Source organism: Bison bison, unplaced genomic scaffold (assembly GCF_000754665.1).
Source record: "Bison bison bison isolate TAMUID 2011002044 unplaced genomic scaffold, Bison_UMD1.0 scf7180017847282, whole genome shotgun sequence".
NCBI classification, from domain to species: domain Eukaryota; kingdom Metazoa; phylum Chordata; class Mammalia; order Artiodactyla; family Bovidae; genus Bison; species Bison bison.
In genome coordinates, this window is record NW_011477855.1 from 39,390 (window position 1) to 50,651 (window position 11,262).

At 49.5% G+C, this 11,262-nt stretch overlaps 1 protein-coding gene across 6 annotated transcripts in view; it reads left to right on the forward strand.

Annotated features, from left to right (window-relative positions):
- SIGLEC10 (sialic acid binding Ig-like lectin 10) overlaps window positions 1-5,083 on the forward strand; it is a 7,648-nt gene extending 2,565 nt beyond the window's left edge. For 3 of the 6 annotated variants that reach the window (XM_010842414.1, XM_010842404.1, XM_010842438.1), the window contains 6 exons: window positions 1,085-1,132; window positions 1,264-1,521; window positions 1,607-1,891; window positions 2,400-2,493; window positions 2,619-2,772; window positions 4,173-5,083. In XM_010842414.1, the coding sequence (XP_010840716.1) occupies window positions 1,085-1,132; window positions 1,264-1,521; window positions 1,607-1,891; window positions 2,400-2,493; window positions 2,619-2,772; window positions 4,173-4,433 (1,100 nt within the window). In that variant the 3' untranslated portion in view covers window positions 4,434-5,083. Of the gene's footprint in view, window positions 1-1,084; window positions 1,133-1,263; window positions 1,522-1,606; window positions 1,892-2,254; window positions 2,494-2,618; window positions 2,773-4,172 lie in introns of those variants that run through there. The other 3 variants (XM_010842430.1, XM_010842422.1, XM_010842446.1) reach the window with 3 other exon arrangements.
- The last annotated feature ends 6,179 nt before the right edge of the window (window positions 5,084-11,262 follow it).

Here is an 11,262-nt window from a genome sequence, read left to right on the forward strand (position 1 = left end):
GTCTACCTGGAGAGAGCGTCTGTCAGATCCCCGCAGGTTAAGGGATGGGGCCCACCAGGCTGGCCCCACCCCCACCTCAGCTGCCAATGACAAGTCCAGGGTGTCACCTGTGCTTCCGACCCACCAGTAATAGATTGCAGGGTCCCATGATCTCCTTGGGTTCCATGAATTTGCTTGAGCTGCCCAGAGAAATAGTTTGCTCACTAGATTACCAGTTTATTATAATAGACTCTAACTAAGCGATGCTTAGGGCAAGGTATGGGGAAGTGGCACCTACCTTCCATGCCCTCTTCCTGGGCACCATGTTCCCCAAATCTCCATCTGTTCACCCATTTGGGGAGGTGGTTACAGAGGCTTCGTTACATATGCATGTGTGTGTGCTCAGTCGCATCTGACTCTTTGCGACCCCATGGACAGTAACTGGCCAGGCTCCTCTGTCCCTGGGATTTCTCAGGCAAGAATACTAGGGTGAGTTGCCACTTTCTCCTCCAGGGGATCTTCCCGACCCAGGGATCGAACTTGGGTCTCCTGCATTAGCAGACAGATTCTTTACCACTGAGTCACCTGGGAAGCCCCTGTTACATAGTCACGTTTGATTAAATCAGCCATTCATGATTAAACTCAATCTCCAGCCCCCTTTCTTTCCCCTCCTCAGAGGTCAGGGGGTGGGACTGGAAGTTTCAACCCTCAAATCTAGTGGTCGGTTCCCCAGGCAACAAGCCCTCAGCCTCGGGCACTTCCCAAACTCACTTCAATAATGGTATACTCAGGGATGGTGGAAAGGGGTTTGTTATAAATAACAAGGCACCTTTATCATGCTTACCATTCAGGAAATCCAGGAGTTTTAGAAGCTCTGTGTGTGGAGTAGGGACAAAGACCAGAGACCTATTTCTGTTACGTAGCACTGTATCTTAGGGACCTGCCCTTCTTACCAGTCAGTTCCCTTGGGTTCCTCTTCGGAGAATCACTCAGAGGGTGATTCAACCCTCCTCCCCCTCCGAGCCCTTCATCCCTGGGGACGTTCACTTGGCCCAGAAGGAAACCCCTGCCTTGTTTACAGCCAAGCACCCCGTCTCTGTTTCAGATGCCCCGGAGAACCTGAAAGTGATGGTCTCGCAAGCAAACCGCACAGGTAGGGAAGGGCATCAGAGGAGCCAGGCTTCTGGGTCCCACACTGCGGCACGGAAGTCTGGCATATCAGCAGGCAGGAGGGTTCCTGTGCCCTCCTCCTCTCTTCATCCATCCTGCCTCTTCTCCCCCTAGCCCTGGAAAACCTGGAGAGTGGCGCATCTCTTCGGGTCCTGGAGGGCCAAAGCCTGCGTCTCCTCTGTGTCGCTCACAGCAACCCCCCTGCCCAGCTGAGCTGGGCCCGACTGGGACGGACTGTGAGCCCCTCCCAGCCCTCAGATCCCGGGGTCCTGGAGCTGCCTCAGATACAAACAGAGCAGGAAGGGGAGTTCACCTGCCGGGCTCAGAACCCGCTGGGCTCCCAAAATATCTCCCTGAGCCTCTTCGTGGTCTGTGAGTGTGGGGTCTCCTGGGGACAGGAGGCTGGGGTTCCAGGGAGGGGAGGGGCGCCCCTTATCCCTCCCATCTCTCCCCACAGCGCCCCCGCAGCTGCTGGGCCCCTCCTGCTCCCAGGAGGACGAGGGTCTGCGCTGCAGCTGCTCCTCCCGAGCCCGGCCGGCCCCCTCCCTGCGCTGGCGGCTCGGGGAGAGGCTGCTGGAGGGGGAGCTCAGCAACGCCTCCTTTGAGGTCGCCTCCAGCTCCGCCGGGCCCTGGGCCAACAGTTCGCTGAGCCTCCGCGAGGGGCTCAGCTCCGGCCTCAGACTCAGCTGCGAGGCCCTGAACGGCCACGGGGCCCAGAGCGGGTCTGTCCTGCTGCTGCCAGGTCAGGGGTCAACTGGACACCCCGTGGAGGCGGGGGCTGAGAGGGACCGGGACTGGGTCTTGTGGTTGGATCAGGAGCTGGGGGAGGGCGGGGACACGCCGGCGCGTTAGCCCCTCAGTCCCGTCCAACTCTGCAACCCCATGGAATGTATAGCCCACCAGGCTCGTCTGTCCATGGGATTCTCCAGGCACGAATACTGGAGTGGGTTGCCATTTCTCCAGGGGATCTTCCCTACCCAGAGATCGAACCCAGGTCTCCAGCATTGCAGGCGGATTCTTTACCGTCTGAGCCACCAGGGAAGCCCCTTGGGATGCAGAGGGGAAATTTAAATCGGAAAGCCTGATATCTGGGCTTGGGGTGTAGTGGAATTTCCAAGAAGTCGATGGGAAGGGTCTGCAGGGGAAAACCTCTGGCATGGGAGCCGGAAGACTGAGCGCCTAGTGGCGGGCGGACGTGAGGACCCACGTGAATGGGACGGGCTCAGAGACGGCTGACCTCTTCCGTGCAGACGAGAAGGGACTCGCCTCCGGGGCTATCGCCAGCGGAATCTCTCTAGGGATTGGCGTCACCACCCTCCTCTTCCTCTGCTTCATCTTGATCTTGTGAGTTAGGAGCGGGGGTGTGTGGGGGTGGGGCAGCGAGGGATGGGGCGTGGAATCTGGGGGCACCCCGGGAAAGGGGGCGGGACCCGGGCGCACACCAAGGCGGCGGTGGGGTGTTTCCTCAGAGTGAGGACTCTGAGGAAGAAGTGGACCCAGGCAAAGGTCCCGGCGCCGGCCCCGGCCCCGGCCCCGGCCCCCGGAGAGGCTCCGCGGTCCAGGTTCTCACGCAGGAGCACGATCCTGGATTACATCAACGTGATCCCTAAGGCCGGCCCCCTGGTGAGTGCTCCCAACCCGCTGCCTCTTGGTCCCCTTCTCTGACTCCTGTATGCGCTCCTCTTCAGCCCCGTCCCCGATTTTCCTCACAGTGGAAAAGGCCCGGGTATTGGATTTAAACCCTGATTCTGACACATAGCTTCTAGGAGACCTTGACCATATCCCTCCTTCCTGCTGAGCCTCTGTTGCTTCCTCCTTGAGAGCCGGTTTGAGGATTACAGCACCTGTTATTGCTTAATAGATGGCAGCTATTTCACCATCACCGCTACCAACGACATGACTATGTATAATTAATGATGCCACAATGATTAATATCACTGAGGGTCCGTATGTCCTAGTAATGATTAAGGGCAGGGCTTTGAAGTCAGGCTGCCGGGGTTCCTTCCTGCTTTCCACGCTGTGTATTCTGGGATGAGTCACTTAACTTCTCTGTACCTCAATTTAACTGTTAAAAAGGGGATAATAGTAGTACAGACCATGTAGGCTCATTCTGGGTATTTGATAGGCTCATTTTCTACCCATAAAACATTGAGTACCAAGCACCTAATAAGTGTTGGGTTAAATGCTGGATATTTTCAGGAGTGAACATGTAGTTGCTGATGACTCCAAAATTTACATTTCCCAGACTCATTCCTCAACTCTAGACTCACAGCCAACTCTCTAAGCTGCATCTCTATTAGGATGTCTAACAGTCATCTCAAACTTTGCCTGTCCAAAATCAAACTTGTGACTAAGTACCACTTAAATCCCTTCTCCACCCTCTGCATCTCAGCAAAGAGCCCACATTGGCCCAACTGCTCAAGCCTCCAGCCTTAAAGTCACTTCTTACTCTTCTCTTTTTTATCCTCCCACAATCAATCCATCAGCACATCTCTTCCCAAATCCATCCAAACCACTTCTCCCCACTTCGGTTGGATAGAGCTTAGAGACCAAGAAAAAAAAAAAAAAGCCAATTTCAAATGATCACCTACACGGGATCCCCTGTGTAAAACACTCTCCAATGTTACGATTGTAGAGATAGAGGACAGGTTAGTAGTTGTGAGGGCTCCGGGATGGGAGGAGATGAGAAGGGAGGTTATGGATATGGGAGGGAGATGTATGTGTTGATGGAGCCCTTCTGTGTTTTGTGGTGGTCCTCACACCAATCTACCTGCATTAGTCAGTTCACTAGGGCGGCCATAGCAAAGAGCCACAGGATGGAGGCTTAAACAACAGACTTCTGTCTATAGTTTGTTCCTGTCCCGAGACAAGAGGCGAGCTCAGGGAGGGCAGAGTCTTTGTTTCACTGCCTGATGTAACTCCAGTTCCTTACTTAGTACCTGGCACTGACTGGGCAGGTGCTCAAGTATTTGTTGAATGAAGGAAGGCAGGATGGTCAGTTTTTTCCCCCCTCTTATGCTCAGAAACAGAAAGCCAAACCAAGCAGTCCTTCCCAGCCTCCTCCTGCAGATGGTCACTCCCTGGAAGCCAGAAAGAATCAGAAGGAGCTCCATCCCGTCTCCCACAACTGTCCAGGACCCAAGTCATCCCTACAAGCCTCAGAAGCAGAGAACAACCAAGAGGAGCTCCATTACGCTGTCCTCAACTTCCCAGGCCTTAGACCATGGGAGACCCAAAGACCCGAGGGCACGCACCCAGAGTACGCTGAAATCCAGTTCCACTGAGGGTCTGCTGGGCCACAGGACTCGGATGCAAGCCAGGGAGAGAGGCAGAGCAATTGGGATGAGAACAGAGTGTGGTCTGTCTCTCTCTCTTTTTAATGCTCCGAGGATGGGTCATCCCATCCCAGACCCTGGAGCAGCTTGATGAATGTCTCCAGAGTTGTTCAGTTGCTCAGTCGTGTCCGACTCTTTGCGACCCCATGAACTGTAGCCCTCCAGGCTTCCTTGTCCTTCACCATCTCCTGGAGTTTTCTCGGACTCATGTCCATTGAGTCAGTGATGCCATCCAATCATCTCATCCTCTGTTGCCCCCTTCTCCTCCTGCCCTCATTTCTCCAAATACACTCTTCTGAGCAAGGAAAAGCTTTTTCTCGGAGAAACCCAGGCCCCGGCCCAGCTGATTACTCACAGTCTCAGTTTCTCAACGGTTGGGGGAGCCTTTAGAGAGGATGAAGCATGCCTGTTTGTGAGGTCGCCCAGACAACCTCACGGGTCAAGCTGTCGGCTTTGATGGCACCTGTGAGCCGAGAGTGTTTTTTACATTTTAAATGGTTCGGGGGAAAAAAAAATCAAAAGAAGGATGTTTTATGATGCATGGAAATGACTTGAGATTCAAATTTCAGTGTCCCTAATTAAAGCTTTATTGAAGCGCAGTCATGCCCATTTTTTTTTCTGTATTGCCTATGACTGATTTCAGGAAGAATGGAGTTGTTGCCTTGCTAAGCCTAAGAAAGCTAGCCTTCAGTTAGGAAAAGTTTGTTGTTGTTGTTTAGTAGCTTTCCTGGTTCTTCTGCTTCTTCTTTTGGAATGGTAGGCACCTTTAAACAAAAATTTAAAAAATTACAGTATAGTTGGTTTACAATGTTGTGTTAGTTTCAGGTGTAGATCACAGTGATTCAGTCATATATATATATATGGAAAAGAATATGAAAAAGGATACATATATGTATGAGTCACTTTGTTGTACAGCAGAAATTAAACACAACATTATAAATGAACTATATTTGAATAAAATTAAAAAAAGACTTTCTAAAGACAATAAGAGGACTTGGAGTAACTAAACTTTTACATGAAATCTATAAGGTCAAGTTCATATAGACCTTCAAGTAAGCATGATTATAACCTATATAAAATAAACTCCTCCAACATAGAGTATGATTCTGGTGTTAAGTTTTTAGTGAATTTTCAATAAATAACTGATGAAAACTTTTTAAAAAAGGTTATTATGACAAAGAGGCAGCACAAGAGAATTTGGAGGAATGATAAAAACACCCTGGATCTTGTTAGCAGTGACAGTTACACAGCTCTATACATCTGTCAAAACTCGGAACTGCACACCAAAAAGAGTGAATTTTACTGTACTTGAAAGAAGGTAAATAATACAAATGCAAAATATTTTGAGCACTTTTTAAAAGATTGTGAGAATTTAAATGATTTAATGCAAGTATTTCAGTGATCTCCCTTTCTGGGGCCCTTCACCTCCAGACTCCCACTGCCATTTTAGCGGACTTTTCTAGCAAACCCTGACTACCAAGCACTCTAAAAAGCAATCATGGAGATTTATCTGGTGGTCCAGTGGCTAAGCCTCCACCCTCCCAATGCAAGGGGCCTAGGTTCCATCCCTGGTCAGAGAACTAGAACCCATATGCTGCACCAAAGATCCCAAACACCACAACTAAGACCCAGCACAGCCAAATAATTTTTTAAAAGAACAATATTTAAAAATCTTAGGGGGCAAAAAAGCAATCATGAGAGCCACGTAAACCCAGGGGCACTCATTCCAGCACAGACTTCAGCCCACAAATCTGACCTTTTAAACTCAGTCTCCAGTAACCTCTTGCCAAAGCATCCCGACCATTTCTGAGAATAGTGGAAAACCCCAAGACCGGAAGGGCTCTTAAGTTGGAGGTATTGAACGAGTGGGTAAGGCTCAAGGGAGAGAAGAAGGCACCCAAGGGTCTCCTGCAGGGAAGGGGACTGAAGGAATTTAAGGGAATCCTTGAGTCCTGTGGGCCAGAAGTCTCTGAAGATCGAATCTTGGGACTTTGACAGTCGGAGGCCTCTAGGGGGCAGTAGAAGGAAGAGATTCGTGCTTAGTTGCCCAGTCCTGTCCGACTCTTTGCGACCCCAAGCACTAGCCCGCCATGCTCCACTATCCAAGGGATTTTTCAGGCAAGAATACTGGAGTGGGTTGCCAGTTCCTTCTCCAGGGGATCTTCTGGAGCCAGGGATTGAATCCATGGCTCCTGTGTTGGCAAGTGTGCTAACCCACTTGAGCCATCAGGAAAGTCCAATGAGCTTCTCTAGAAGACCAAGACTCCCCTCAGCCTGAAGACCCCTCTCTCTTTCTAGCTTCGCTCAGCATCTCCTGGTCTAGGCTGCCACCGCGCCGAGAAGCAGACAAGAGACACCGCTAAAGACTAGGGCAAAACTTTCAGTTACAGCCCTGGCGCTGAAAGGAAACAGCCAATCAGAGGGCGAGAGAGAGACTTGTGCTCAGAAAAGTAGCCAATCAAAGAATGAGGGTGCTACCCTCCTGGGGTGCTAGCCTCGCACTGCTTCCGAGCCCCACCTGGATCTGACAGCTGGAGGGAGCGGGCCCGGAAGCAATGCGAGTTCACCCGCCAATCAGAGCTGAGGATGGCGCCTCGCGCTGTCCCATGCAACAAGGAGTGGACGGAGCTCAAGCCGATGACTGCCCTTTCCCCCAACAAATCGGAAACGTCCTTCCCACCCGATGCAGGAGTTGATTGGTCACTTTTCAGAACTTGCCTGTCAATTTTGGAAGCTGGGCGAAGCGCATTTCCTTAGAAACTCAAAAGCCCGTCTCCGCCCTCCTAGCTCCGGGGGAGGGCCTTAAAGGGCCAGATACTTGGTAAGATTGCCGGGAGAACTATCAATAACCTCAGATATGCAGATGACACCACCCTTATGGCAGAAACTGAAGAAGAACTAAAGAGCCTCTTGATGAAAGTGAAAGAGGAGAGTGAAAAAGTTGGCTTAAAGCTCAACATTCAGAAAATTAAGATCATGGCATCTGGTCCCATCACTTCATGGCAAATAGATCGAGAAACAGTGGAAACACTGGTAGACTTTATTTTCTTGGGCTCCAAAATCACTGCAGATGGTGATTGCAGCCATGAAATTAGAAGACGCTTACTCCTTGGGAGAGACGTTATGACCAAACTGCTGCTGCTGCGGCTAAGTCACTTCAGTCGTGTCCGACTCTCTGCGACCCCATTGACGGCAGCCCACCAGGCTCCCCCGTCCCTGGGATTCTCCAGGCAAGAACACTGGAGTGGGTTGCCATTTCCTTCTCCAATGCATGAAAGGGAAAAGTGAAAGTGAAGTCGCTCAGTCGTGTCCAAGTCTTCTGGACCCCATGGACTGCAGCCTACCAGGCTCCTCTGTCCATGGGATTTTCCAGGCAAGAGTACAAAGCAGAGACATTACTTTGCCAACAAAGGTCCGTCTAGTCAAGGCAATGGTTTTTCCAGTAGTCATGTATGGATGTGACAGTTGGACTATAAAGAAAGCTCAGAGCCGAAGAATTGACGCTTTTGAACTATGGTGTTGGAGAACTCTTGAGAGTCCCTTGGACTGCAAGGAGATCCAACCAGTCAATCCTAAAGGAAATTAGTCCTGAATATTCATTGGAAGGATTGATATTGAAGCTGAAACTCCAATACTTTGGCCACCTGATGTGAAGAGCTGACTCATTTGAAAAGACCCTGATGCTGGAAAAGATTGAAGGCGGGAGGAGAAGTGGACGACAGAGGATGAGATGGTTGGATGGCATCACTGACTCAGTGGACATGAGTTTGAGTAAACTCCAGGAGTTGGTGGTGGACAAGGAGGCCTGGCGTGCTGTGGTTCATGGGGTCACGAAGAGTTGGAAACAACTGAGCGAATGAACTGACTAACTTGATAAGTGACAAGGTCGGACCCTGATCGCAGAAATAGGAGGACCCGTTACGGAACAAAACTAGAAGCAGTGCCGTTATGCTGGGATTGAGTTTTATGTTGCAAAAAACACAGACTTAGCCTGTTCTAGGGCAAGAGCTAGTAAGAAGCAGAATGAGAATTCAAACCATCATTTCGGAGCCCTGTTCAACAAAAGCTTCTTCTTTGGGATAGACTATAACCGGATTAATGAGACCTGAATGCTAATCATAGCTGCCAGAAAAGAAACGCAGGTTTCTTGATAAAATCTTTTTGATTCCAGCCACTTGGCCTTTGCTCGCACCATTTTTTCTACATCCATTCACCCCAGACCTAGCCCAAAGGCCCCTCCTGTAAAAACAAGCAAACAAAAAACCCTCCCCTACCTTCTTCTCCAGCCTCTAGCGAGCGAGCAACTGTTTTCCTGGCCCTCGACTTGACCCTCCACCTCCTGGCCTCCAGGCTACATTTAACCCACTTCCGGCTCTCACTGTCCTGTCCCTGCCAGTGTCCCAGCTTCCATCACCCCAGAATGCTACCATGGATTTCATTCCCCCAAACCTTGAGAGCCCTTGAAGAGCAGCTATTGGTTCTGCATCTACTCTGAGTCCCCAGCATGGCGTAGAGTTAGCTCAAGAGAACTCGGAAAGTGAGTTACTCTCCGATTTCTCATCCTTATAGTGGGATGTTGTGAGCTTTTATAAGAAAATTCATATTGAAAGCCACTCAGGTTGAAAACTTTGCATCATCCTTGATTCCCCATTCCTCACCTCCAGCAGCCCTACAGCAAATCCTGATGGTTCTCCTTCCAAAATACATTGTAAATACACTCACATCTTCCCCTTCCCATTAACCGCACCCTCCTTGGGGTCATCACCACCCTTGCCTAGAGGATAACAGCATTCTCCCTAGGCTTCCTGCTTCCAGTCTTATGCCCCACCACAATCTACTCCCCAAACTGCAGGCACAGAGCTCTTCTTAAAACATAAATTATGTCACACCTCTGCCTGCACAAGTTCAAAGTCATCTCAATGTTCCAGAATTAAATTTTAAAAATTCCATAGTCTTCAATGCAGCCTATAAGGTATTATACAATTTAGCTTCTACTTGTGTCTCCATTAAAAGCAGACTCTGGACGTAGGGTTCAAATCCCAGTTGTGCTATTTACCTGCTCTGTGACCTTGAGTAACTTACTTAGCCTCTCTGAGGCCCAGTTTGAACCTCTGTGAAATGAAGACTAATAAGTTGGAATTATTAATTAAAAGAGACCTGTGTTATTACTTCCCTGGTAGCAGCAGCTCGGACAGTAAAGCGTCTACCTACAATGCGGGAGACCCAGGCTCAATCCCAGGATTGGGAAGATCCTCTGGAGAAGGAAATGGCAACCTACTCCAGTACTCTCGCCTGGAAAATCCCATGGACAGAGGAGCGTGGTAGGCTACCGTCCATGGGGTCGCAGAGTTGGACATGACTGAGCGACTTCACTTTCACTTTCTGTTTTATTAAAAGGAAAAAACTGACTAGTAGTCCTCCAAGCTGTCAAAGTTGTGAAAAACAAGGAAAGACAGAAATGGCTGCACATCAGAGGCGACTGAGATGTGATGATTCAGTGAGACCCTGCACTGGATTCTGAACAGTAAAAAAAGAGATGTTCGTGTAAAAACTGGGGAAATCCAAATCAAGTCTGGAGTTTTAGTTAAGAGTCATGTAAGGGAATTTCCCTTGTGGTCCAGCGGCTAGGACTCTGAACTCCCAATGCAGGGGACCCTGGTTCGATCCCTGGTCAGGGAACTAGATCCCTAAGACCCAGCGCAGTCAAATAAATAACTAAAATAAATACTTTTTTAAGAGCTATGCTGATTTCTTAGCTGTAACAAATGTTCCACGACCACGTAAGGAAATAACAAGAGTGGAAGCAGGGTGAGTTACAAAGTTATCTTTGTAACTTTTCTGTAAATGTGAAGGTATTCCCAAATTTTAAAAAATATTTTTTGAAAAATAGACCTGTTCATCTCCTAGCTTATTGCTTCCCAGTCCCTCAATCACTGTTTGTTTCACCCTGAAGGACCTCTGCACCTGCTGGTCTCTCTACCATCCCACAAGTAGTCTTCTCTAACCATCTTATCTAAAATAATCCCCTGTGCCTTCGTATCCCTTGTCCTGTCTTTACACTTCCAAAGCCCTCTTTCATGTACAAAATGTACCATCTGTGCCTTGTGTGTTGCTCGCCCAGCATGTAAGTTTCATAAGCGTGCATCTGTTTTGTCGGGCGCCCAACCTGGCGCCTAGAGTATAGCAGGCACTGAATAATATTTCTTAGATAAATAGATACAAGAATCCCATTGCTTCTCAATAAAATACTACCATGGTCACCAGCAATAACAATAAGAAAGGCTCATTGGTTGAGATGAATTTTAGTCCGGATCGCGTGTTGACTACTTTACACATGCGATATAGCCTTTAAACCTCACGAGATCCTAGAAGGTAGTATTAACTCCGTTTCTCAAAAAACAGCGACTAGAAGGGTTTATGATCACACAGTAAGTCAGAGACAGAGCTTAGAATGAAATCCAGCCTCGAAGATTCGCAGTCCAGCTACTAACCCCTCTGCCCCTGGGAACATCCAATGTTCAGATTCCCTTAAATGCCCCTTTAGTCCTAGAGAACACCACTGGCCCCACCCCAACTCCCTCCAGGACGCGGTCCAGGAATACAGATGAAGAGGAGGCTAGAGTCTTCTAGACCTGAGGAAGGAAGGGGCTGGGGGCCTGCACTTGGGAGGTGGGAACTGAGACCTGAGAGACGTGCGGTTGGAAGCATCTAGAACCGGCAGAATCCAAACCTCGCACGCTTCCGCGCTGCTCAGCACTACCCGCGCGACCGGCCCCCG